The sequence below is a fragment of the Symphalangus syndactylus genome, chromosome 3 (assembly GCF_028878055.3).
Source record: "Symphalangus syndactylus isolate Jambi chromosome 3, NHGRI_mSymSyn1-v2.1_pri, whole genome shotgun sequence".
In the NCBI taxonomy this organism is placed as follows: Eukaryota; Metazoa; Chordata; class Mammalia; order Primates; family Hylobatidae; genus Symphalangus; species Symphalangus syndactylus.
In genome coordinates, this window is record NC_072425.2 from 140,697,410 (window position 1) to 140,725,398 (window position 27,989).

A 27,989-nucleotide genomic window follows, 5' to 3' on the forward strand; every position below is an offset into this window, starting at 1 on the left:
TTAGAGATGGGGTCTCACTGTGTTGCTCAGGCTTGTCTCAGACTCCTGGCCTCAAGTGATCCTCCTGCCTCAGCTTACCAAAGCATTGGGATGATTTTTAACCTTTTTTTTTTTTTTGAGACAGAATTTCACTCTTGTTGCTCAGGCTGGAGTGCAATGGCATGATCTCAGCTCACCGCAACCTCCGCCTTCCAGGTTCAAGCAATTCTCCTGCCTCAGCCTCCTGAGTAGCTGGGACTACAGGTGCCTGCTACCATGCCTGGCTAATTTTTGTATTTTTAGTAGAGCTGGGGTTTCATCATGTTGGCCAGGCTGGTCTTGAACTCCCGACCTCAGGTGATCCCCCTGCCTCGGCCTTCCAAAGTGCTGGGATTACAGGTGTGAGCCACCGCGCCTGGCCGATGTTTAATCTCATGATGAGTAGTACTGTTGTTGCAGGAGACTGTGGTGGACTGTGAATCCCGATGGTGGTTTCTTGTAGAACTTTTCCCTCTTCGGGCCTTAACACTTCCAGGAAGATGAATGTTGAGAGCCTGCTCCACCTTCTTCTTTTATGTTACCTGAACTGGTGGAGCTGAGAGCCAGATTGGCTCCTCCCTTCATTAGGTCAGCCTTGCAGGGAGCTCCTCGCTACATGGATAGGAAACTTGTTCGATGTCAGGCAAGAACATAAGTGACTCTTGTATTCCTTTGTATTGGGGTAGAGGAGGAAAGGGAAGCGGAGAGGCTAGATCACACATTTAGTGTGTGTTTAATGTGAGGCTATTACATGGTTTTCATTCTCATCCATATCTACAGATTGGGTACGGGAATTTGCAGCAGGCTGGGGTGCTGGGGGAAGCCATAGTCTATGGTGCAGACACAGTAAGTAGAGCAAAACCAGAGAGAGTGGTTTTTAGGGATACTTTATTGACATGAACAAGGAGTTTACTGAAAAACAGCACATACAGGCATTACGTTGTTGAGGGCTTAGGTGGTCGGGAATATTTCTAGAGTTTGGATTGTGTTTGATGGTGGTTCACAAGCCTGCAAGCACTCGGCCTTCAGCGGCCTCCCTCTCCATCACACACACTGTTCAGCAGAGGCAGCTCTTGCCAAGCGGTGACACAGGGAGGAAGCACAGAGCATTGCTGGCTCTGAGGGTTAGCTGGCCTGGGATGGAGACCGAGTTTGATATATAAATCAGTCTTGCTTGGAAGTGCTTATCTTTTGCATCCTGCTGCAAACTCAACTAAGGGGGAGGAAGTGGGCTGAACTAATCATGAGCTGTCCACCAGCTGAGATTTTAGAGATTAAGTAGGGTTTGGATGATGCTGCTTTTCAGACCTATGACTGCATGGCACACTGAAGGTCTAGGCTAGCGCTTGACAGAGTGGGTGCAGAAAGATGTTAGTAGAATGAGTGATCAGACTGGCAAGCACACCAAGCACTATTCAGATACATTTGCAGTGACTAGGTGAATTCACTGAATTAGGGATTTTTCATTTACAAAATGAGGTGAGAGGAAGGCTTCTTTTGTTTTTGTTTTTCATTTTTTCTTTTTTCATTTTCATGTTAAACTGGGAAAGGGGAAATTAAGATATATTCTGAAGTGTGTCTAGCTCTTGCTTCTCTTTCTTCCTGCAAAGATGCAATGACACAGCCTTTTCCCTCAGATTTATGTGAGGAGGACTCACAGATTCTGAGTTGGGTGGAATTTCTTTTTTGATCCAATAATTTTGGGGAGAGAGGAGGGAGCTGCTGTCTCTTAACCAGACACTGCTCATCACACTTCCCAGCATATTCCTGCTTTGAAAAGTAACTTTCCTAGTAATATTTCTAACTGGACATCTAAGGAGAAACCGGCAACTCAGAAGGAAGTCTGGGTGTGTGGGTGTTTGGGAATGGAGAAACTAAAGGGTCACGCCGTTAAACAAGTGGTGAGAATAAAGGCTGGGGTAGGAACAGGCAGGGAGTGTTTGGGGTTGGGGTTCTGATTCAAGACAGTGAAGGTCAACAGGGCAAGGTGCTCTCGGGGCCAACTGGATTGAGCAATCACATTCACGGCTGTGAAGCAGTAAGAACGGGAAATCAGACTGAGCCAAGCTTGGCCTTTAGTGAATTGTGTTATTGAGGATCAGACATGGGAAATATCCAGCACCAAGACAACAGATGGGGTTTCTAAAGTGATATTAATAGCCCTTGAGAACTCTTCTAAGCCCTTTAATAAGCAACATCATGCCAGATAAAGCTTCCAGAGAAACAGACATCTAGTCTGGGTCTTTCGTAGGATTATGGGAAGAGACAGGGAGGGGGTGGAGATTGGAAGTAGGCTGGTGATCACAGTACCTTGTTGATTTACAGTCCTGATCAAATCTCCCAGGAAGGAGTTTAATTGCAATTCAGGAGAAATAATGATGTACAAACCAACTAGAAAGAGAACCAAAATAGGACTGACTCTCAAAGCTCATTGCTAGCATCCACCAAAAAGCAAAGTGGTAGAGAAGCAGTGAGTGAGATTAGGGGTAAGAGAAGATGGAGAACATCAGGACAGGCAAGATAGGCAATGGTTAGACGGAAGCTAAAAAATAAGAAAAGGAAGCAGCTATAGTCTAAGTGGAAAGAGAGCTGAAAGAGGAGTCAGAACACCTGGATTCTTGCTGTCTACCTACCAGCTAGGTTTCCTTATAATTCAGTAAACTACTTAACCTCAGAGAGCCTCCGTTTCTTCTTTTGTAATGTATTAATAATATCGACCTCACAGGACCAGTTATAGAGAAGAAATAAAATAGTTAAGTGAAAATACTTTGTAAACCATATAGTTACAATGAAAATGTCAAGAATGAGAAGAATGGAGAAGTTAGAAAAAGGAAGAGTGGGGAAGATAACCTGTCAAGGATAAATAAGTTATAGGTACCATTCAGCTTCATTGAAAGTCACACAAGCAGCATCTGAGTTGGGTTTTTTTAAAAAGAAGAGAAAAAGGCAATCATGCATACTTCCTGGTTCAACTTAGATACACGAGCTATTGGGCCACCGAGGAAAACGGAGTGGTAGTAAGCATCTTGCTACTACCACAAGCTGTGGCATCCATGAGATATGGGACTGGAAAAATTTCACACTAAGGCCAATTTTCCTAACTGTAAAGTTAAAAAGGTCTATATTATCTCCCTTATTTCAGAGGGATTGTGTGGAAAATTACCAATAAGAGTCTTGAATTTATTGCAAATATTTTCTTCAACAAAATCAGACTCACTAATGTGTTAACGGTCTAGTTTTGGGCCGGGCACGGTTGCTCATGCCTGTAATCCCAGCACTTTGAGAGGCTGAGGCTGGCAGATTGCTTGAGCCCAGGAGTTCAAGATCAGCCTGGGCAACATGGCAAGATTTCTGTCTCTACATAAAATATAAAAATTAGCCAGGCATGGTGGTGCATGCCTGTAGTCCCAGTTACCTGGGGGCTGAGGTGGGAGGATTGCTTAAACCTGGGGCAGTTGAGGCTGCAGTGAGCTGAGATTGCACCACTGCACTCTAGCCTGGGAGACAGAGTGAGACTCTGTCTCAAAAAAAAAAAAAAAAGCTGGTTTTAAGTACTTTCCTAGGGATGGAAGAATGAAAAAAATGAGCTTTTAAGGTAAAGTCCTAAACCAATGGAATATGGTCTTTCCCTATAAAGGGAGGTCCCAGGTCTGAGGGACCTCTCTCTCACTGCATCCCAGTCACCTTCATCTTCTTACATTCTGTAAAGCATCTTTCCCCTCTCTTGTCCCTAGGTGCTAAAGGATGTCACACTTGGACCTGTCACTCAATTAAAATGAAATGAAACATGAGATATTGACTAAAGTTTTTTCCAGTTTCTCTGCTCCCTCAAAATCTAGGGTAAAAAAAATCTGAAAATTATGCATTCATAGGTCAAGTATTTGGAAAGCACCTACCCATCCCTCCCCTCTCACACCACTCATCTGCTTATGATCCATCTCAGACTAAACATTTTTCTTAGTTTAAATATCAGTCTCAGATGCACTCTCCTTTTGGAGGATATTTCAGATTCACAAACCTTTACATAAAGGAAGTTCTTTAAGTCTACCTCATGTTCTTCTCTGTGCTTTTTTGGCCAATTTCTAGTAATCTGAATCTATCAGAGTTGACCTCAGCCCAGTCTGTGCTTGTGAAAGAAGCATTGCCATAGACAAGTTCAATGTCAGTCTTCTCGGAAACAAAGTTATCCACTGGGCGTGGTGCCTCACGCCTGTAACCTCAGCACTTTGGGAGGCTGAAGTGGGTGGGTCATTTGAGGTCAGGAGTTTGAGACTAGCCTGGCCAACATAGTCAAACCTCGTCTGTACTAAAAATACAAAATTCATCCAGGCATGGTGGTGCATGCCTGTAATCCCAGCTACTGGAGAGGCCGAGGCATGAGAATCGCTTGAACCCAAGAGGCAGAGGTTGCAGTGAGCTGAGATCACACCACTACACTCTAGCCTAGGTGACAGAGTGAGACTCCATCTCAAACAAACAAACAAAAAAAAAACCAAAAAACATCCATCCCAGGAAGTGTAAACTGGGCAGCACCTAAGGCTTATTTCTGCTCCAGTTTATCCTCTTAAGCCTCTTATTCAGTTGAGCCCTGTATGAGTCTTAGTTGCCTCCTGTATGTAAAATGAGGAATAATACTGGTGCACAGAAATTTTGAGAGGAAGAACTCAGGAATTTCAGTCCTAATGCCCAGGTGGTGTGCCCACAGAGAGGGCACACATACATTATCACGATAGGATCAGGAACGTGTTCAGAAACATGTTGCATGACTTTTAAGAGCCACTTAAACTACCATTGGTCCTTCCCAAGTCTCCTGTCCTTGTCTTCTTGGAGGGAACCTTAGAGACCCATCAGGATCTAGCTCTGGAGTACTAAGCTCCAGAGAGCATGTTAGTCCGTGCTTCAGGATCTTTCTGTCACTGGAGAACCTAGACAGGCATGCTTCACTCTGATGCTGTAGCAAAGTGGGCCATGAACCTGACAAAACTGACTTCAGGGAATCCAAGTTCATGACACACTTTTGCTTTAACCCGAACTAATCACCCCTGCTTCCTTCTATTAAGACATCCATTCTCTTGCAGTAATGGAGAATGAACCAGTTTCAGCCAGTTAAGGGCAGAGGGAGATGCTAACTCCAGCACTCGTACAAAGTCATTTGGAGCACAGGGGAGAAATCCAGTTGGCTTTGGAGTGTCTTGTTGGAAAACTAGGACAGGGTGAGGTTGATTCTATGTAGAAGTGTTGGCTTCTCAGTTCTGGCAGAGTCTTATGGTGCGTAGAGGTCTGATGGAGTTAGGAAGTCAGAGGTGAAAGCTCAGAGGCAGGTGGATGTATGGATGAATGAATAGAAGGATGAATGCATGAAGGGAAGCGATGGGGCCCTTGGGGCGCCCTCCTGATGCCATTGACATTGCTGAACATGGGATGTCCAACCCCTCAGGTGTTCAGGCCACCTACCAAAGATAAAATAACTCACTGAGAATTTCCCACCCAGTCCAGCCCAGCCCAGCCCCAAAATTCTTTGACCAAAGAAGAGAGTTGGAGAATCCTATGCCTCTGTTACCATGGGCAAGTTCAGGTTGCCTGAACACTCAGATCAAAGCAGTTCACCTTCTGAAGCGCTGACATCATGCAGAGCTTTGTGACTTAAAGAATTACCCCGAGGGTGGGGACCCCAGGCAGGGTAGACAGTGACCTAAGGGACCAAATTTAAAGTCACTTCAGTTGTGGGCACCAAAGTCACTTGTACAACCTGCCATCCGCATCTGCCTTCCCCTCCCATGTTCCTGTAGGTCACCTCATGTCACACCGCTCGTGTTCTATTCCTCCACTGGTACCGCAGAGTTCTCCTTGTTCTCAGATGGGATGGCAAGGTAGTCAGACCTATAGAGGACACAGGGAAAGGGAATCAGAGCTTCAGTGCCCGGGGTGGGAACACAAGAGGGCGAAGGAGCAGGGCACAGGAGCAAGGATCTACAGAACAACTCTGCATTTCCTTCTGCTGTGTTTCTCAAGAGAAAAACAACCTTTTCTGCAGATTAAAATAATCATTTCCCCCATATATGTATATGAACACCCACCAGGAGTGTATAGCTTCTCATTTATCCATGTTGTCTTCAGCATTTAGTTAGATTAATATGTTGGCCAAGGCTCATGCCTCTAATCCCAGCACTTTGGGAGGCCAAGGCAGGAAAACTGCTTGAGCCTAGGAATTCAAGACCAGCCTGGGCAACATGGTGAAACCCTGTCTCTACAAAAAATACAAAAAACTAGCCTGGCATGGTGGCACGTGCCTGTAGTCCCAGCTACTTGGGAGGCTGAGGTGGGAGGATCACCTGAGCCTGGGAGGTCGAGGCCATGATTGCACCACTGCACTCTAGCCTGGCGACAGTGAGACCATGTCTCAAAAATAAAATAAAATAAAATGTTGGTCAAAATGACGGCTGTGAAATTATATTTTATAGTTGTTTCACATGTTTACAGGCTATTTGGGTTTCTACTTCTGAAATTTGTTCATCTGCTTTCCAGTTCTTCTGAGATCTTTGTCTTTTTCTCATTGATTTTCCTTTGATGGTTTCATGTTTTGACAATTTCTCCCAATCTCTTGTTTGTCTAGGAATTTTGCTTATAGAGTCTTCTAATAAACAGCTGATTCTTTACATATAATGTAATCAAAATTATTTTTCCTCTTGGATTTGTGCCTTTTGTATTTTGTTTGGGAAATCCTCTCTATTGCAAGGTGATAAAGATATTATCTTATATTCCCTTAATGGAATTTTCAAGTTTGACATTTTACTTTGTGTTTAAATCCCTTCACAATTTATTTTGGTTTAGTATGAGAGATGGGGAATCTAATTTTGTTTTGTATTTTTCTTTGTTTGTTTCTATATAGATTAGGAATTTTCCCTGGACCACTTACTGGGCAGTTCATTCTTCCTTCAATCACTATAACGTCATCTCTCTCACATATCAGGTTTTCCTACATGCATTAACCTGATTGGTGGCTTTTTGTTTTGTTTGTCCATTTTGTATGCCTGTGCAGTGTCACAAACTCTGTATTCTGAGAGCTCTGTAAGAAACCTTCATCTGGCCGGGCGCGGTGGCTCACACCTGTAATCCCAGCACTTTGGGAGGCTGAGGCGGGTGCATCACGAGGTCAGGAGATTGGGACCATCCTGGCTAACACGGTGAAACCCTGTCTCTACTAAAAAAAAAATACAAAAAATTAGCTGGGTGTGGTGGCGGGCGCCTGTAGTCCCAGCTACTCGGGAGGCTGAGGCAGGAGAATGGTGTGAACCTGGGAGGCAGAGCTTGGAGTGAGCTGAGATCGCACCACTGCACTCCAGCCTGGGCAACAGAGCGAGACTCCGTCTCAAAAAAAAAAAAAAAAGAAAAAAAAGGAAACCTTCATCTCTGATAAGACAAATCCTACCAACCTCTTGCAAATTTACTGCTCTTTCTTTGAAACGGTTTAGACCAAGGGTGGGCAAACTATGGCCTAAGAGCTAAGGATGGTTGTTTGCAAGCAAATAGAAGAACAATACGTGACAGGGACCTATGGCACCTGCAAAGCCTAAAACACTTACTATCTGGCTGTCCCTTGGTTGAGACTATTTTTGGCCACTTAGCCTTCCATGTGACTTAAGATCGGCTTATTAAGTTCTTTGAGAAATCTAATGGGCATTTTGATTGGAATTTCATTGAATTTGAAGATTAATTTGGGAGAAAATTGTTTACAATCGTGAGGTTTTATTCTCCATCTAGTTACATTTAAAGTCTTTCAGTAAAGGTTTGTAACTTTTTCTTTAAATGTCTCGTATATTTTTGTCAAATTTATCCCAGGAACTGGAGAGTAGTTGTTGCTATTGTAACTTTAAAAGCATTTTAATATTTTAAATATTTAAATTTGTTACTAAATTTGTTGCTGGAATATAGGTGATTTTTATATTTTGATTTATATCAACAATTTTGTGGAATATTCTTCCTAGTCCTAATAGTATTTTTGTACATTCTCTTAGGTATCCTATGTAAATAGTAGGTATAAATAATGATAATTTAGTTTCTTCCTTTCCAAGTCTTTTTCTTCCTTGTATTTATTTGGGCTTCACCTAGGATTTTCAATACAATATTGATAGAAACAGGGAGAGGTAGTCTCCTTGATATGTTCCTGATATTACAGGCACTTGAGGTTTCACACATAGATGATATTTGCTGTAGGCTCTCTTAGTAGCTGCCATTTATCACTTTAAAGATGCTTGGTGTTTAGGTGTAGATGTATCTTATTCATCCTGCTCAGGGCATATTATGCCTCTTGAATCTGAAGAGTCATCCCTCCCTCAGCTGCTGTGTCTCTGAACACTGTCTCTCCTCCACTCTCTGTTCTATTCTGTTTTCTTTTTTCTTTTTTTTTTTTTTTTTGAGACGGAGTCTCACTCTGTCACCAGGCTGGAGTACAGTGGTGTGATCTTGGCTCACTGCAACCTCTGCCTCCTGGGTTCAAGCGATTCTTCTGCCTCAGCCTCCTGAGTAGCTGGGATTACAGGCACGTGCTACCATGCCCAGCTAATTTTTGTACTTTTAGTAGAGACGGGGTTTCACCATGTTGGCTAGGATGGTCTCGATCTCCCTACCTCGTGATCTGCCCGCCTCAGCCTCCCAAAGTGCTGGGATTACAGGTGTGAGCCACTGTGCCCAGCGTCTCTGTTCTATTCTAATGCACTTTCCATTTTGTTTCCTTTAGATTTCTTTGCCATGGTTCATCTTTTGCCATCTCTGTGCTTCAGTCTGTAGAACTTTCTCACACTGATCTTCTGGTTATCAGTATCTAATCTTCTGTAGAACCAATCCATTGAGTTTTAAATGTTATTGGCTATATTGTTCACTTCCAGATTATTTTGTTTGTTTCTATTCAAATCTGCCTGCTCTTTTATCTTAGAAACTTACTCTATTCTTATGCTTTTGGTTTTTCCTTTTATTGCTTTAACTATTTAAACAAGCTTATTTTTATTATTTATGTATTTCTGAGACAGGCCTCACTCTGTCACCCAGGCTGGAGGGCAGTGTTGCAATCACTGCTCCCTACAGCCTCAAACTCCTGAGTTCAAGCGATCCTCCCACCTCAGCCTCCTGAGTAGCCGACACCACTGGTACATGCCACCACACCTAGCTGATTTTTTTATTTTTTGTAGAGATGGGACCTCTCCATGTTGGCCAGGCTGGTCTTGAACTCCTGGACTCAACCAATCCTCCCTCCTCTGCCTCCTAAAGTGCTGGGATTACAGTCATGAGCTACTGCACCGGGCAAGCTTATTTTTTATACTTTGTCAGATCCTTCTTGTGTCTAAAACTCCTGGGATTCAATCCTGCCATTTTTCACTCTTGCTCATGCTGGATGGCTTCTCACTGTGTCTTTTAGTTTTGGACTGGACTGTGACATCAGATCCAGCAGTACTCTCTCTGGGGAATCCTATTAGGCCTTGGCTGAGAGTGGGTTCCTTCAGAATGGGTTTCATTTGCTTCTATAAGACATTCGTAGTTATCACTGGCTGGGGACTAATTTTTACTGCATTTCTCAGCTTAGAGGTTCCTGGGTCGTGTGGGTAGTACACATTTAAATCTCAGACATTGTGAGAGCAGGCTTGTGGTTACTAATTCTCGAGAATCTTTATTTTTCTCCTTGGAGTTAGGCCAAGATGGCTAAGTTTCCTTGGTTTTTCCCTGGGCTGGTGGGCTGATTATTTTCTGGACTACCCTCTATGTGATTTGTAACCTTTTGAGGATTCTGGCTCTGCGGAGGGCCTCGGTTCCAACTCTGTTTCTTGTGCAGGCCCAACTGTAGGTTCTTCCTATCCAAGCCCTAAAATCCAAGCACGTAAGTCACCAGGAATTGCAACCTATCCAAGCCCTAAAATCTAAGCACATAAGTCACCAGGAATTGCTACCTCCCTCAGCAGCACGCTTCTTTCTCTCCTTATATCCAGTCAGTTGTAATCTTTTACTTCCCTAAGATCAGAGATATCATGCAAAATGATGCTTTCTTTTTTTTTTTCTTTGAGACTGAGTCTCGCTCTGTCGCCAGGCTGGAGTGCAGTGGCGTGATCTCCACCTCCCAGGTTCACGCCATTCTCCTGCCTCAGCCTCCTGAGTAGCTGGGACTACATGCACCCGCCACCACACCTGGCTAATTTTTTGTATTTTTCGTAGAGACGGAGTTTCACCATATTAACCAGGATGGTCTCGATCTCCTGACCTCATGATCTGCCCACCTCGGCCTCCCAAAGTGCTGGGATTACAGACGAGAGCCACCGTGCCCGGCCAAAATGATGCTTTCTTTATCAAACATTTCTAGCTGGTAACAGCCTAGACTTTTTAGGGTTTGCCTCAGCAAGGTTGCTAGAAATCTGTGGGTTTTTTTCTGTCTTTCCTCTCCCCAGACAACCAGGCAGCATGATCTCTTAGACTCTTTGCTCTTACAGACCCCGTTGTTTCTCACATGTGCTCACCCTGAAGTGACTAGAGTCTCCGAGCAAATGGCTAAGGCACAGGCTGGACATGAGAGGATTAAAGGCCCCGCTCTGGACGTCTAAGCGCTGCCAGCCTCTAGGGGAAAGAACACGTTGCTTGGAGCTCCTTTGCCAGCAAAGGACAGTGCCCAGATGGCCTGAGGAGCTTCATGGTATAAAGCAAACAGTTCAATGAGATAGAAAGAGCATGGACATTAGCACTAGAGAGACCTGGGTTCAAATCTCAGCCTTTCCTCTCATCATCTGTGTGCCTTGGTAAGCTGCTATGAGTCTGCTTGGCATTTACAGAATGGTTATAATAATGTTACTTTTTTGTTGTGTTTTTGGATTTTTATTGTTGTTGTTTTTGAAATAGAGTCTCGCTCTGTCACCCAGGCTGGAGTGCAGTGGCACGATTCAGCTCACTGCAACCTCCGCCTCCCAGGTTCAAGTGATTCTCCTGCCTCAGCCTCCTGAGTAGCTGGGATTACAGGCATGTGCCACCATGCCCAGCTAGTTTTTTATACTTTTAGTAGAGATGGGATTTCACCATGTTGGTGAGGCTAGTCTTGAACTCCTGACCTCAGTTGATCCTCCCGCCTCAGCCTCCCAAAGTGCTGAGATTACAGGCGTGACAGCCATCATGCCCAGCCATAATAATATTACTTTAATGGTTTGTGGTAGCAGCTGATGGTCTTTGCCTTAGCGGTTAAGTGTGCTGGCCAAGAATCAGCAGGCCTGAATTCAAACATCACTTTGTTTCCTAAGCAATGTTTGAATTGAGCAAATGTTTAATTTTTCTTAAAGAATTAAGAGTTTGCCTTAAGCAAATTCTCCCAAATTCAGTGTTCTCACCTGTAAAATGGGTATAATAATGGTGCCTATCTCTTAAGTAGTGATCAGGAAGAGGGTGGGGGACGAACGTAAGCTGCTTAGCACCTCACCGGTGAGAGCGAGCATTCTGAAGGTGCCAGCTTTCATTATTATTTTGGCATCTCTGGACTTACGCATTTTCTTGGGCTGCCTCTTCGGCTTTTGAGACCTTTCTGTAGCAATATATCATCTCGATGAGCAGCCACAAGGTGAGGAAGACCAGAAGGATGTACATCATGATTTCTGAGACCACAGAGGTGAAGTCCTCTCCAGCTAAAAGAAAGAGAATGAGGTTCAGAATATGCAAGTCCAGCAAACCGAGGGCCGTCATTGGAGCCATATTTTTAAGTAGAGCTTAAATAAAGACTGAGTAAAGAAACTCAAGAAGATGTCAAAGGTATTCCAAATCCTGACTCTCCCGCCCATTGGCTTTCTCACTGACTGTCCTCGGCTGCTCAGGGGCCAGGGAAGAGGGAGTGGGATGCCTGGAAGAAGTAGCCGAGCAGTGGAAGGAATCCTGGCCTCAAAGTGAGTTATCTAGAGCTGGCTGTCCATTTTGCTCTTTACAGGTGTGTAAACAACCATTTCCCTTACTTGAGACTCAGTTTCTTAATTTGTAGGATGAGGATAATAACACCAGTCAGGGGTTTGTGAATATTACATTATCTAATGTATTTCAGAACATCTTGTGAGATTAAAAGTCTACGCAGATGTAAGGAACATGCCTTATTTCAACTGCCTCTGTCTTTTGAGCTGCCGGTGGTAGAGGGTGGTATTCCTGGGGAGACAGCGTTGGAAAACTCATTCGGGGCCAACACAGACAACCTCCATGAGATACGTGCATGTTCTCTACAAGTCTGGGTTAGAAACAAGACCTTCCAGGTCATCCAAAACCAAACATAAATATTGGAAGATTTAGTGTATCAACCGCATTGTCCCCAGGGCTGTACTTTTGAAACACAGTTAGGATCCTGCCATTTCCCTGCTGAAAACTCTTCAATGCCTCACACTCCCCTTAGCATGAAGCTCCAACTCTGTTCACGTGACATGCAAGGGCCTTCACAATCCAGGCTTTCTCACCTCATTTCCATTTGGTTGGCCAGAAAAACTTCTGCTACACACTGTGGTATGTTAGAATCTGCGAACTTTTCTTCCTCTTCCCTCTTCCTGAATTGTGTCTTTCACCCACGGCTAGTTCTGTGTGCTAACATCCTCTCCTGCTTTGCAATCTCCCAGTAGTTCTAGATTCCTGTGAGGTTCCCTCCTGTGTGAAACCATCCCCAACTTCTCATGCGGAGCTATTCACAACCTTCTCCATGCACTTTTCTTTTCTCTTTTTTTTTTGAGACGGACCTTCGCTCTTGTCACCCAGGCTGGAGTGCAGTGGCATGATCTCGGCTCACTGCAATCTCCACCTCCCAGGTTCAAGCGATTCTCCTGCCTCAGTCTCCCAAGTAGCTGACATTACAGGCGCCCGCCACCATGCCCAGCTAATTTTTTACACTTTTAGTAGAGATGGAGTTTCACCACGTTGGCCAGGCTTGTCTCGAACTCCTGACCTCAGGTGATCCTCCTGCCTTGGCCTCCCAAAGTGCTGGGATTACAGGCGTGAGCCACCACGTCTGGCCTCCATGCACTTTTCTCATCCATCTGTCATAAGAGTTGTACTGTGCTTATCTTTCTCTTCTGTGGACTGTGTGCCTATTGAGAACATATTTATTTCTGGATTATCTGCCTGCTGTGTAAATCTTAGAATATTTAAAGTGCTCAATAAGTACTTATTGAACGAGTAAAAATAAATATTATCTTATTTGTTTCATGATCAACAAAAAGGACCATTAAAACATACTACATGGCAGATATCCTGATATATCTACCCCTTGCTAGTGGGAGAAATGTTGTAGCCGCCTCTCCCCTTGCCAGCTCTCAACAGCAAGTCAGATTTATGATCTGCAGTTATCCATTGGATCTAAGTCATCCCCAAGTCCTTGGTTGTTAAGAGCACAGCACAGCCTGCCATAACTTTCAGCCCAGAGAGCAGTCCAAAGGCTCCAGGATCGCCCCGGTTTCCAGCTGGAGCTAGAGGTCACAGATGCAGTGTGAGGCACATGAGAATGCCGTACAGCTCAAACATCTTCTCACCAGCTTGCTACCACCTGGTGCATTATTTATGATTTGTTTGGCTTAAAGCATGCTCTCTCTTTCAAAATGCAGTAGCCCACAAATGGCAATACAGGAAGCTGTCCTCAGTATTTTTAGTTACCTCTAGGTGAAGAGGCCTCAGGTTGCTGCATTAGGGCCAGGAGGTGACAGCCAACGCCAGAATAAACCCAATTTGAACAAAGAGAACCAGGGAGACCTTCTGGGACCACAGGAATGGAGGAGATGTGGGGTTGGTGGGCAGGTGTCATGGTGGGGTGGGTGCATAGCTCTGAGCAAGATGAGGGCAGGGAGTATCTGATGTCACAGAGGCAAAAAAGAAAAAAAAGAAAAAGTGCCAGGGGGTGGGGATGGTGGGGGTGGGAAAAGAAACAGTGGAAAGAAAGCCTGCCGGATAGGGAAACAACCTGGATTTTCACCCTGCTTCCAGTGCTAATTTGCTGCACGTCCCTGAGCAAGCCCCTTGCTCTTGCAGAGAACTCTGTTCTCCCAGCCACAAAATGAGGGGCACCAGAGCTGCACCCTCCAATCACCTCGGGAGTCATTCAACTTGCATATGACCTCACTCACCCCTGCCGATCTTACACCTGCAAGGGTGCTGCAGAGGTGTCTACATTTGGAGGAAGCCAATGTGGGCGATTCTGATGTCTGCCCTTTATCCAGAGGCTCCGGATTAAATAAATGATATCCATGCTTCCTTCACACCCGACCATCCACGAGGCTCTGTGGCTCTGATAATAAACTTGTTTTTCCTTCTGTTTTTGCCCGAGGCTTGCTCTGGTGCCTGGCAGATGAACTAGCTCAGCCTTGCCACACTTCCCACCAGCTATGCACGAGGGTCTCTCGAGGCAAAAGCCTGAGAGAGCGGAGGTGGAGACAGTTGTGCACTGTGCTAGGGTCTGGCAGGCACCAACCAAAAGTTCCAGATGGTGACCAGGAGAGGGCGCCAGTGCCCCACCCCCAGAGGAAAGGCGTGTAACAAACAGGGGATAAAGGAACTTCAGAACGGGGGAGTACCTTAGAGAGCCCCCCCCGCCAACCCCTTCATTTCACACCAGAGGAGCGGGGCTCAGAGCAGGGAAGTGACTCATCAGGTCTGGATTCAGGAGCCCTGAGAGTTCCTCTGCACTTTCAGAATTGACCTACCTTCCATTTTAGTCATATCGTCTGACCCGTTATGTCTCTTTCTCCTTTGTTCATTCACTCTGAGGACTGAATCTCCGCTTCATTATTTTTATCACAACGACATGATAAAAAATGAATAAACCTGTGGCCTGGAGGTTGGGATTCCTGGATCCTTTTTTCTAGGAAGAGCCCCGTCTTTAACTTGATCTTTTGTTTCATGGCCCACACTTCGGCCTGCTCACCAGCAGTGATAACACCGGTGGAGATAGACTGAGAAAGGCTGGAACTGCCCCCTCAGGATGCAGGACTCCGGTTGCAACAGAAACACCTGAGTTAGGCTGCTGAAAGGCCTTCCCACTCACGAACACGGAACTAGCTGCAGGAGTCCAAAGATTTTAAACAAGACTAGAGAGCTATCAACCTGTCCCCTTCTCCCAGCAGAGAATGAATTTATGTACTAAGAGATGCACAGATGGGGAAGGGGTTGCACGTGTGATTACTGTGAAGAAAGACAAAAGAAAACAAGATTGTCAAACTTTGGTTTAGAGAGAGCTTCTCAAGGTCTGGTCCCAGCAGCAGCACTGCCTGCCAGGCAGTGTGTCACGCAACGCAAACGCTCAGGCTCCACCGACAAAGGCAGAAAGGCTGGCTTCCAAAAAGGCCTGCAGGAGATTTTGAGGTTTGCTAAAGTTTGAGAAGCCCTGGCTTAGAGGCATGTATTGCTTACAGGCAGGAGGAGAGATGACTTCGAGGCAACCTCATGAGATTTCTCTGAGCCCACTGAGTCAGGGATTCAACACAGGCCAGAGAAGAAGGCCTAGCGGAATCAGTCGCTTTAGGCCTCATGGAGGCTAGCCTCTTTCTCGAAGGGACCAGGAAGAGCTCATTCTATCATCTCCAAGCCTTTCTGCTTTGAGGAAAGGCACAGAAAGACAAGCTGCTAGGGAGTTGACAGGAAGCTGGCCACCAGAGGAAGATGGGTCAATGGTGACATTTTTAGATGTCACCATTCCAAATACATGGGTTTTTGCACTCACTCATGTGGAAAACTGCTGTCCTACCCTTCCCTGTCCTCAGAGAGCAGGACGCCCTAGAGTCCCTGTGCCTCAGCCTCACCCTCCTCGGTGACTCTTAGGGGGATCAGCCGCGTCGTCTTCACAAAGGGCCGATGCGCCTCAAACTCAAACTCCCGGGACACATTGCAGGTGTAGAGGCCAGAGTCGTTCAGAGTGACATTGAGCACAGTGATGGACACGTCCTGCAGGTCCTTGCTGCCATTCCACTGCAGGCGCCCCTGAAAGGGGCTCTCCACCTCCTGGTGGCCATTCCGATACTCATAGATCTGCAGATAGAGGAGCAGAAGAGGGTAGGGCCAGGAAAGGAGATGGGGGGTGGGGCGGGAAAGCCAAGTTAGGGACAAGGCAGAGAAAAGCAGCAGAATTGTGCATGGACAGGGAAGAGAGGGGACATTGTCACCAGGAGACCCAGAATGTGGGGGTGGGATGAAGAGGCACAGAGGAGGGTAGGGAAGGGAGCAAAGACAGGGAAGGACAGGCAGAGGCAGCAGGCATCAGGGCATGTGGACATGGTGAGGACAGAGGCAGCCAGGGGTGTGCAGGAAGAAGCTTGGCAGAAAAAAAGGGGTGGAAAGAGGGAGAACAAAGGCAGGCAGGAGAAGGGTATGGGAGCCCAGGAGGGGGACATTGAGAGAAAGACAGGATTGTAAAAAGACAGAAGGAGAGAACAAGAGAGTAAATGTGTCCCAGAGCCGCTGGCAAGAGAACAAGGTGGAGACAGCAAGACAGGCAGATTCATTAGTAATGAAGACATGTGAAAGCCCTGGCTTTAAAACTGGACTCTGTGCTGGTACTCATCAGGGGCTGTGGGACAGTCTGGGCCAGGCCACAGGAAGGAGGCCCAGGATGCTGAAGCATGGCAGATGAGCAGACAGCCATCACCAGAGAGGCACGTGTCACATCTTTTGCTTTGGACTGAATTTTAACTGAAATCTCATCTTTTAAATTTCTTTCCTCAACACTTCCACCCTCTGACATAACAGCCGAACTCATTTCTGACTCTAGCTTCTATGTGCCATTCTCTCTCTCTACAGCTGTGCTGGCTATTCTAGTCTCCACTAGCCACATGTAGCTACTTAAATTCAATTTCTTAGAAATTAAATAAAATGTAAAATTCAGTTCCTCAGTGGCACTGGCCACATTTCAATTATTCATAGCCACATGTGGCTGGTAGTCACTGTATTGCACAGCACAGATAGAGAAGGTTTCCACCATCACAAACATTTCTATGAGACAGCCTTGCTCTGAATTTCCATGGATTTTTTGCTGTTGTCATTTTGTTTTCATTTTCTTCTTCTTCTAATCCACCTTCTCCTCACTTTGGGCAGGCCTGGAAGCAATGTGGGCAGCTATCACTGGTACATGACCAGGCCTGAAGCCCCTGGGAGCCTTTGCATCCTGCCAAGACATCCAGCCTCCTGCAGCTGGGGGCTAGCCTCAGTTGCAGCTTCATTGACATGTCACTGTCACACCCGAGCCAGGCTCTGGGAAGTCTCTGCTGGTCCCAGTCTTGGCACCTGACTGTTGCAAATCTACATCAGAATGGCACATAGAAGCTAGAATCAGAAATGAGTTCGGCTTTAGGACAGTGAGAAAGAAGAGCAAGCTAAACCCAGTTTCACCCTTCTGCTGTCTCTGTTACAAATCTTTGTGGAAGAGAAACTTGCCCCCAGGAAGGCAAAGCAGTGCTGTAAAAAGGGCGTTGTATCTGCTGTTAGACCACCTGGCTCAAGTCTAAGCTGTCTTAGTTATTAACTTAACTTCTTTGAGCCTAGTTTCCTCATTTCTGTGTCTGTCTTTTCTCTAGCAAACACTTAACATAGTGCTTACTATATTCCAGAAACGAATGCATTAAAAATTATAGCTCATGAGTCCTGGTAACAGCCCTATAATTTGGATATGCTTTATATCCCCACTTTAAAAATGAGGAAACCGAGGCGCAGAAAGGATGACCAACATGTCCAAGGACACAGAGGTAATAAGTGTGAAGTCAAGAATCAAACTCTGGTGACCTGGCTCCAGAGTCAGTGAAGGAGTAAATAATGGTCATCTCCAAGGTGGTATTCAAAATATACGACAACCGACCAGGCGCGGTGGCTCACACCTGGAATCCCAGAACTTTGGGAGGCTGAGGTGGGTGGATCACCTGAGGTCAGGAGTTCGAGACCAGCCTGGCCAACATGGCAAAACTCTGTCTCTACTAAAAATACCAAAATTAGCTGGGCACGGTGGTGCGTGCCTGTAGTCCCAGCTACTGGGGAGGCTGAGGTGGGAGAATCGCTTGAATCTGGGAGGTGGAGGTTGCAGTGAGCGAGATCATACCACTGCACTCCAGCTGGGTGACAGAGGGAGACTCCGTTGAGAGAGCGAGAGAGAGAGAGAGAGAGGGAGGGAGAATATATATATATATATACACACACACACATACATATATATATATATACAACCACTTTGCCACTGGCACCAACTAACCAGAACTGACATTGGCTACGGTGCAGGAGCAGAATCTAGAAGACTCCCAGCTCTGCCAGGAGTGAATCTCTTAGTTTCCAAATCATGGATAAGTCTGGGGGTTCAGCCACTTAGGAGACTCAGCACAGCAAGTATCCACGAGAGAACTGTCTGAAATAATTTACTCACTGATGTGGCTGTGCTGGGTGTCCCGGGGAAATATCACCCTTGGATCACTCTTTGTCATCCCTGTCATTCCTATTTCAATGGGACTGTGGAAGTTAAAGGAGCTAACCTTTGTTATTTCACATAATGATGCTTTGTGTTATTCCAATTTCTTTATTAATTTAATGCATATAATAGGATGGCACAGAAGATTAGATGAAAACACTGCAAAATGCCTGGCAGGCGCCTATCACATAGTAGGCTTTAAATATAGCTTATCTCTTTCCTCTGCTTCCTCCAGCCTATAACCAAGGGTGCTTGCAGCTGGCCCAGTGCCCTTTCTCTCAGAGAAGCTGGGGCTTCACTAAGGCTGTCAGTTATCTGCTGAGGAGCTGCCAGTGTTTGGAAGAGAAAGAGCCAGTGTTTGCTAGCTCGGCATCCCCTGGACTGTCAGGAGCCAGGCTCGGAACAGCAGAGGCCAGCAGAAGAAAGGCTAGAGTCAGCAGTCTAACATACAAGGAAATCTTTACCGCCCTCAGGCCTGTAGAACCATTCCACCACCGTGGTGGCCTCCACCTCCTCTCTCTTCATGCAGGAGATGCAGCGCAGCTTCATGGGGTTGCCCTGCACGGCCTCTGTCTCCGAGGGCACTTCCACACACACAGGGAAGCAGACACTGACTGCAGAAAGGACAGATGACAGGGAAGGAACAGCAGGTGGTGGGGGAGGGGCACAGGAGAGAGGCATTGGAGAGGAAGGAGGGAGGGAAGAGAGACAGAGAAGGAAGAGTCATGAGGCAAACTTGAAAAAAGCCACGTGCACATGTCTGCATGCTCACCTGCGCTCCCTGAGTGTACAGGCTCAGAACATGTACACATTGGAGGAGACCCGGATGATCTAGACATTGACTGAAATCCTTCCCCTGGAAGCAGTGGAGATGCAGCACAGTATATTATACTTGAGCCCTGCCCTCTAAGTCTTATAGCCCAAATGGGAGACAGGGCATCTGCCTACCCAGCGACCATCCATCCCCCTTCATTCCGCTACCATTCATTAAAATCCACTCTCTGCCAGGTCTGATGCTAAACTAGAGATGCAAAGATGAATAAAACACTAACCATGCCCTAAATGCATTTATAATCCAATAGGGAACACATATTCCTAACTACGATTAAACCAGACCACAGCGAGTAACATATTCATGATATGTTCTGTTCGTAGAAGACAGGCAGTTAGTTACTCCCAGTTGGCCTGGGGAGAAAGGAAGAGAAGGATGGCGAAACATGAGGCTAGAAAGGTAGGCAGGACCCATGCTGTGAAGACCTCTGTGTGTCCCTTCCAGTGTGAGGTATCAAATGTTTTAAAGCCGTGGAGAGATGTAATTATATCTGTGTTGCCTGAAAACTGTAAGTAATTCTGACACATGGTGGAGGTTGGAGCAGCAGTGAAGAAAATGGCGAGCGGACCACTAGGCTGGAGCAATGGTCTGTGCAGAGGAGTATGGCGAGGCAAGTTAAAATCCGGAGCGGAGTCAGATTGTGGGACACCTTGCATGCCACACAGAGGTCTAGACTTAGTGTTTCTGCCCTCTAGAAACTTGAAGTCTGTGTTTTAAAAGGAGGCAAGTATATCAGCTTGATAATTCAGAATAACTTGAGTGGGACAAGGCTTCCAGCAAAACATGTGCAAATGTGGACTGCATTAACAGATGTACAGTGTGCAGGAGGAAGGAGGCGTAGCTTTTCGGCACTGCTTTTGGAACAAATCTGGACTATTATGATCAGTTCAGGATGTCACATTTTAAAAAAGGAAGTTGTTCAAAGAATGCATGCCCAGAGGTGAGGGAGATGGTGAAGGATCTGGAGATAAAGTCTGGTGAGGAAAAAATGGGAGAATTTGAGTTGCTTAGCTTGGACACAGAACATATCTGTCTTCAAATATTTGAAGGCTGGCAGGTGGAAGAGAAATTTGATTCTGCCCAACCCTAAAAGTTATAAGAAAAAATAAGTTTAATGCAATAAGAAAGAATTTTCTGGTTTTGGAGCTGTTCACAAATGCAAATAACTAAATGGTAAGAGAGTGTACACAGCACTGTTTGGGATATTTGAAAGTAAGATGAGACCACGTGCTGTGGCTCACACCTGTAATCCTAGCACTTTGGGAGGCTAAGGTGGGAGGATTGCTTGATGTTAGGGGTCCAAGACAAGCCTGGGCAACATAGTGAGACCCCTGAGACTACAAAAATGAAATAAAATAAAAATTAGCCAAACATGGTAGCACACAACTGTAGTCCCAGCCACTCAGGAGGTAAGAGGATTGCTTGAGCCCAGGAGTTTGAGGCTGCAATGAGCTATGATGGCACCAGACTGGCTGACAGAGTAAGACCCTATCTCTTAAAAAAAAAATGGCCACCACAGATTCTTTTATTAGGACTTTGAAGATCCCTTCTGATGCTACTTTTTCATGAATTAATAATAAAAACAGAACCCCTAGGAAAAAAAGAAATAATACACACTACATTTAAAAACTAGTCAACTGTTAATGGTCAGCCTGTTCATCTCCTGGTAGGGCATTCTTTCCTAAAAGCAGAGGAAGGTTTTATTTAGAGCTTAATATGACACTGACATAAATTAATTTTGAGTCCAAAGACTGATTGACTTAGAAGGCAATATATTTATTTTAAAACATAGAGTTTAAAAACTAGTGGCACTATAATTAACTTAAAGTTTCAAAAATCAAGGTAAAATAAATTTAACTGGGTTTTCAACTCTCCAGCAAGCTGGGTGAGTCTTATCTGACAGTCTTCAAGAGGGCCTAGTGCTTCTGCAGATGGCGAGCCACGTTAATGGAGAGAGGACTCATATCTAGGGAGAACTGATCAAAAACATCTTCAGCATATGATGAGTTTGAAGTATTGATTATAGATCTGATTAAACAAAAAGGAAATGTGGTTTGTGCAAAAGTTTGTGAGTGGGCAGAGGGGTAGAGGGTATGCAGCAGGAACTCCGTGTAGTATGGAACCTCAAGGCACATTCATATTTAATGAGAGCTGGCAAAGATAAATTCATTCATTTCATGTTGACAAACTCAGAAGTGGACTAAGAAGTCTCAAGGAATGCACAGTTACAATTATAGAGACAGGGTGAAGATAGAATCTGGGAACTGAAGAGCTGGGTTTGATGTACTATGTAATCTCTCTGAAACTCAGTTTATTCATCGACATCATGCTGAAAATTACATCTCTCTAGTAGGTTTATCATGAGAATTCTATGGATTAATTTACATGAATGTGCTTTGTACAAATGTCATTATTCATGTTTTTCTATCTTTCATTTATTTCACAAATATATTGAGTGCCTTCTGGGTGCCAGGCATTATTCTAAGCATGAAGAATACACCAGAGAACAAAAGAGAAGAATCCCTCTTTTATGGAGCTTACATTCCAGTGGAGGGAGAGGGAAAACAGCAACATTAAATGGTAAAAAGTGCTGTGAGAAAAAATAAAACAGAGAGTGTGTGCACGGGGTCATTGGAGGATGGCCTTTCTGAGAAGGTATCATTGAGCAGGCGCTGAAGAAAAGAAATGAGAATACAAGCTATATGCATAACTGTGCGAAGGCATGTCAAACACAGGAAATTGCAACTCAAGGGCTCAAGGGGCCCAAAGGAGTGTGTTTGTCATGCTCAACAGACAGCAAACAGCCCAATATGGAAATTACAGCAAACAACGTCAGAACAGAAGAGGATGAAGTAGTAGAAGGAATGGGGAGGGCCAGATCGCAGCAGGTCTTATTGGCCATGTTAGAACCTTGGCATTTGCTTAGAGTAACATGGGAGCAGCAGAAGGTTCTGAGAGGAAGAATGATGGGATCTAATTTGTACAAGATCATATGATCTGATGCTGTGTTGGGAATAAACTGATGAAGTGAAAGGGACAAGGGTGGAATCAAAACAGTTAAGAGGCCTCGTACAGGGATCAGATTGGAAGACGATTTTGTTTGGGTGAAGATAACAGTAGAGCTGGTGGAGTTTGAAAGAAATGAAATGAAAGAAAATGATTTGCTGGATTAACATCTTTGAATAGGTGAGAGGTGATGTGCTCTAGTGAACAAGTAGATGGGATGGCAAAGATAGAAGCATAGTTAGTTCAGTTATAGTTAATGGAGGGAAGGCAGTCAGGATGGCAAATGGGGTATGGCCTAAAGTGGGGTAGCCCCTCTCTTTTCTTGGTTGCCCCTAAGGTTAACAATAATCCAAGGTATCATCATAGAGCAAGTCTCACTGCTTCCCTTCTGGTCAAAATCTAGTTTCAGGGCATGAGAACTCTGCTCATATGATCCTGAAGAGTACCTTGAAAAATGGCCACAAAGTTCCCCCACCTCTGTTTGCTTGCCTTTTGCAGTATGACTTGCTGCTCCTTGCTTCAAGAGGTAACATCTGTTTCTCCATCCCTTGAGTCTTCAGCACACCACTGTCTGTCTTTTCTTTTCTTTCTTTCTTTCTTTCTTTCTTTCTTTCTTTCTTTCTTTCTTTCTTTCCTTCTTTCTTTATTTCTTTATTTCTTTTCTTTCTTTCTTTCTTTCTTTCTTTCTTTCTTTCTTTCTTTCTTTCTTTCCTTTCTTTCTCTCTCTCTCTCTCTCCATCTCTGTCTCTCTTTCTTTCTTTTCTTTTTTTACATGGAGTTTCACTCTTGTCACCCAGGCTGGAGTACAATGGCATGATCTCGGTTTACTGCAACTTCCGCCTGCTGGGTTCAAGTGATTCTCCTGCCTCAGCCTCCTGAGTAGCTGGGATTACAGGCACCTGCCATCATGCCTGCTTAATTTTTGTATTTTTAGTTAAAGACAGGATTTCACTATGTTGGCCAAGCTAGTCTCAAACTTCTGACCTCAGGTGATCCACCCACCTTGACGTCCCAAAGTGCTGGGATTACAGACATGAGCCACCGTGCCCAGCCCACCACTGCCTTTCTTTCTGTGAAGCCCTCTAGGTATTCAAAGAAGGCTGTAAATATGGCAGGAGCTCAAACTACATTGCTGACTAAAAGTAACAAACTCTTGGAATAATGTTGACCAAATCATTTGACCTTTGTTCCTCTCTTCAATTTCCATAATAATAATGAAGAAATTTATGAGAAGGAAAAACATAGTGTATTAATAATGATCATATTTCACTAAGAAGTAGTAGCATCCATCTATCATGAGGTGGATAATAAAGTATTATGAACCAACTTCTCTGATACCCTCAAATCTTTCTCTTCTTTGGACATTGCCAAATTTTACCTCCTGAGATTGCTCTAGAATGCTTTCCTTTGCACTGAGATAATGAAAAATTTGATTAGAATATAAACAATTTCCAAAAAGGGGTAATAAATGAAGTTATTTTTAGATGCTGAAACCCTGACGTGACTTGGTCTGTCAATTTAGCTGGTCACTTAGGGCCTTGAATAGGATGCACGAAAGACCACCAGAGGAAGAGAGGAAAACACTCCCTAACACACAGGGCAACTAGAAAGGCAGGCCTGGAGAAGAAGTGCAGACAAGGTACTAGGTGCTAGTGGGTGAGGCCCTAGGACAGGTGATGGCGTTGGGGAGGGATGGGACGGTAGCTCAGAAGAGAAATGGGAGGACAGATGGCCTCCTGGCGATTGTGCATAGTAGCACATGTGTCCATGAGAGGCGCTAGAAGGAGCACTGGAAGACTGAAATCAGAAAACAAGGGTTTCTAGCAAGTCCTTTCCCTTCCCCAAGCTCATTTTCTCATCTCTAAACTGGAAATAACACTCTTTCCCCTGACTACCTCAGGGATAGATATGAGGACCAAAACAAGCAATGTATTGAAAATTACATTGTAAACTGTGATGCACAGGCAAGTATAGGGTTTTATTTATTTATTTATTCTAAAGGTTGGGCATGGCGACTCATGCCTATAATCCTAGCACTATGGGAGGCTGAAGCAGGAGGATTACTTGAGCCCAGGAGTTAGAGACCAGCCTGGGCAATATGGCGAGACATTGTCTGTATTAATTAAAAAAAAAAATCTCTTTAAAAAATAAAAATTATTACATGCTTTAATAAAGGAAATAAGGAAACTTTTTTTCACGCATGCAGACAGTAAATGGAAAGACTCTTTCCCTTCATATTGTACATCATATTAAAAAATCAACTTTGGAAGGGGGAACGCATCTTACCCAGCATTGTCCAATATTGGAATTACATGCAAATCAAATGAAATTGTATCTGTGAAGGGAGGCTGTTTTCCTTCCTTTCTTTCTTTCTTTCTTTCTTTCTTTCTTTCTTTCTTTCTTTCTTTCTTCCTTCCTTCCTTCCTTCCTTCCTTCCTTCCTTTTTTTTTGACAGAGTCTCGCCCTGTTGCCCAGGCTGGAGTGCAGTGGCACGATCTTGGCTCACTGCAACCTCCACCTCCCAGGTTCAAGCAATCCTCCTGCCTCAGTCCCCCTAGTAGCTGGGATTACAGGCATGCACTACCATGCCCAACTAATTTTTGTATTTTTAGTGGAGATGGGGTTTCGCCATGTTGGCCAGGCTGGTCTCGAACTCCTGACCTCAGGTGATCCACCCGCCTCGGCCTCCCAAATTGTTGGGATTACAGGCGTGAGCCACCGCACCTGGCGAAGGGAGGCTGTTTTTCTTACAGTTAACAACCAGGTATCCTGAACCACTTCTCTTTCCCTTCCACAGCTTTTCAGTTTGGTGAGACAACACTCAGATTGCAAAGACGCTGAGAATGGGCAAAGATGAGCATACTGTGTACACTTCTTCGAAAGTTTTTTGGGGATCGGGGAAGGGATGGGCACTCTGTCAATTCTAGCAATATTCTTCAAAGATTTCTCTATCATTCATCTGTGGAGCTGAAAATGATGTTAGATATCACCTGTGCCAACTTCCAAACATTACACAGAAGGAACCAGATAGCACTTTAAGGTTGTTATATAGTAAGCTAGTGGCAAAGCTGAGACTCCAATGCAGGTTGCACAAGTTCTAGTTAAAAGATTCTTGGATGATAGTATGTCCTCTCCCTCCACTGGAATTCAGGCAGGGATCTCAAAATCTTAGATTAGACTTTAGGAAGAAAGTATCTGCAGAGTCTCACCCCAACCCTTATCTACAACTTCAGCTTTACCGACACTCTTTTTGTCTGGTCAAGCTAACATCTTCTAAGCCTCGTGTCCTCAGTCTTAGCCTCCCCTGAGAAAATTTCAGCCTTAATCTTAAAGACAGGTGAGATCATTGGCAATGTATTATGGATGCTCCATCTCCAGGTCTGGTCTACTCTACTGGGGATGGTTGGGGACGAGTCTGCCCTTGGGGCTGACATTACCTCCCTCCTCAACCTTCCTAGACTGTCTCATCAGGCATTTTGACAGGAAGCTTGGCTCTGCCTGTGGTCACATGCAAAATCCAGATAATGCTGGCAGCTAGAGTTAGTCCTGGAGGCTTGAAAAAGTAATACTAAAGCAAAGAGGCAGTTCCCATCAGCATGTCTGCCACCGTATAGGCAGGATGAGTTTCATGCCAACCATGGGAACATAAGCTCACATGCCTCGTTTCAGGGAGGCAGGTGGGTACAATTGTGTCCAATTACCCTGTGTATTGATTTTAGCACGGAGAAAGGTAGCTAAGATCATGTAGAACAATCTGTCTGCTGAAGAGAACCTATATATTATCTGAGGATCTAATCATAGACACCAAGGCAGAGATGCCCAGAACTACCACCCCCACCCCTGCCATACACACACTACTACACTCTCACCCATGCATTCAGATGTCTATGCCAACATGCTCACACACATGCTAGTGCACACATCCAGACACTGAAATATATTTACATACAGTAAAACATTGTCTCAATCACACAATCAGACATTATCACATAGATCAACCCCCTTTACACACATTCAGCCACTCCAAGACCGTCTCTGACACTCTCCTCAGCCTTTACTGTTCCAAGTGTAAGCTTCCCTTATTTGGAGGGGGAAGGTCACCTCAGTCTCTCACAGCTGACAAGCAAGAATCTATTCACCTTTGAAGGCAAAAACCCAGCTCTCCTCCCCAAACACCAAAGCATCTTAGTTCCACAGGTTCATGCAAAAAAAAAAAAAAAAAAAAAAAAAAAAAAAAAGAAGCAGAAGAAGAAAGATGCATTTCACAGTTGCCTATTTATTTAATATATAGCAGTAAATGGCTGAAGCCTGTTTCCTTCCCATTCCTTGTTAAAATTAAGAAGATGATGAGCAACTAAAGTATTTTCACTCTCAAAATTCATGCATCCAGCTTTCATGTTTGTTTTTTAATATACAGAAACGAATTTGAAGACCCGGTAAGCTTTCCAGGAGTATGGACTCCTTGATGAGAAATAAAATGTAACCACACAGGAGGTTTTTGTTCGTGAACGTGACTGCATTTCCTTTCAGCAAAGGGAAAGGGAAAAAATACTTTGGAATGATCAGGAAAGTGGAGGAAGGGCAGAAGAACTACCAAAGGAGGTGAGAGAATAGCGGGGAAGGGCGGTGGGGAGGCGCCTTTCCAATCTCAAAATCCCAGCTCTCATGGAACCCCTGCCATCTCCATGTCTGGCAGATATGCACAGAGGGAAGCCAGCCAGAGCTCTTTTCTGTCACCAACGACATCAATGTGTTATTATTGTTAGCATTATTACTGTTACCTGCATCCGGCATGGCGAGGTGCTGGTACTTACCCCAGTAGATAAGCACGAGAGAAGCCGGGGGAAGCAATCTATTGAAGGCAGGCATCTCTGGGGCTGGCGGCTTCCGAGGCTACACAGAGAGATTCCCTCGGTCAAGGACTGCGCCCTCTCAGATTCTTTCGAGGAAACCCTTTGGGACGAACTGCCCCCAGGGGGCGACTTTCTGACCGATGGAAGGGCCGAGCACCGGTGCCTGGGGAGGCCCTGGGGGCTTTTGGAGCCGGGCGGGGGCTTTGGGCCCTAAGCGACCCCACGGGACCTCCCCAATTCGAGGGAGCTGATCAGCCGCTCCGCGCCCGCTCTCGCCGGCGCTCAGCACCACGGACAGTCGCCTCCCCGCCCACCCCGGAACTCCAGCTTCCACTCGCGCCCCTGCCTCGCTCGTTTGCGCCCAGGGGAAGCTCAGCTCGGAAGGGAGTCGCACTGCTGGCCTAGCAGCCAGGCTGTCGAAGGGTCCAGGTTGATTCACCTCTCGCCTCCCCAGGGTCGGCTGCGCTCCGACTGGAATCCTCCCAGCCCCGCGGCTCCTGCTTCGTCCGCGCTAACCGCTTCTCCAGCTGGGCGTGTCCCCACTCCCGAAGCCGCCGGGGCTGCCCGTCTGGGCTACGGAATGCGTTCCACGTCGGTCCCGTCCACGCCCGCCCTCGGCCCCCGGGGGAGGTGCAGCGGGGTCGGGAAGGAAGCGTCAGCTCCCGTTGGGCCAGCGATGTCAGAGGTTGGCGGGGGTGGGCGTAGAGGGGGAGCCCCTTCCCGGGTGCTCGCCCCCGGATGGTGCGGGGCCCGGACCCTGGGTAGCGGGTGACCAGCAACCCTTCTCTAGGCCGTGTGTGCTGTCAGCCCTGACATGCGCAGGCGGCTCTCCGCCCCCACCGCCGCCCCGGACCCTCCCCCTAGT

General features: G+C 45.6%; 1 protein-coding gene across 1 annotated transcript; it reads right to left on the bottom strand.

Annotated features, from left to right (window-relative positions):
• Positions 1-889: 889 nt before the first annotated feature.
• On the bottom strand, positions 890-27,982 carry SCN3B (sodium voltage-gated channel beta subunit 3). The gene is made up of 7 exons (XM_055273563.2): positions 27,564-27,982; positions 27,086-27,164; positions 18,884-19,047; positions 15,792-16,017; positions 11,525-11,663; positions 5,813-5,898; positions 890-5,468 (listed from the first exon to the last, which is right to left on the bottom strand). The coding sequence occupies exons 2-6, from the start codon at positions 27,138-27,140 to the stop codon at positions 5,835-5,837; spliced, it is 648 nt and encodes a 215-aa protein (XP_055129538.1). The 5' UTR covers positions 27,141-27,164; positions 27,564-27,982; the 3' UTR covers positions 890-5,468; positions 5,813-5,834.
• Positions 27,983-27,989: the final 7 nt, after the last annotated feature.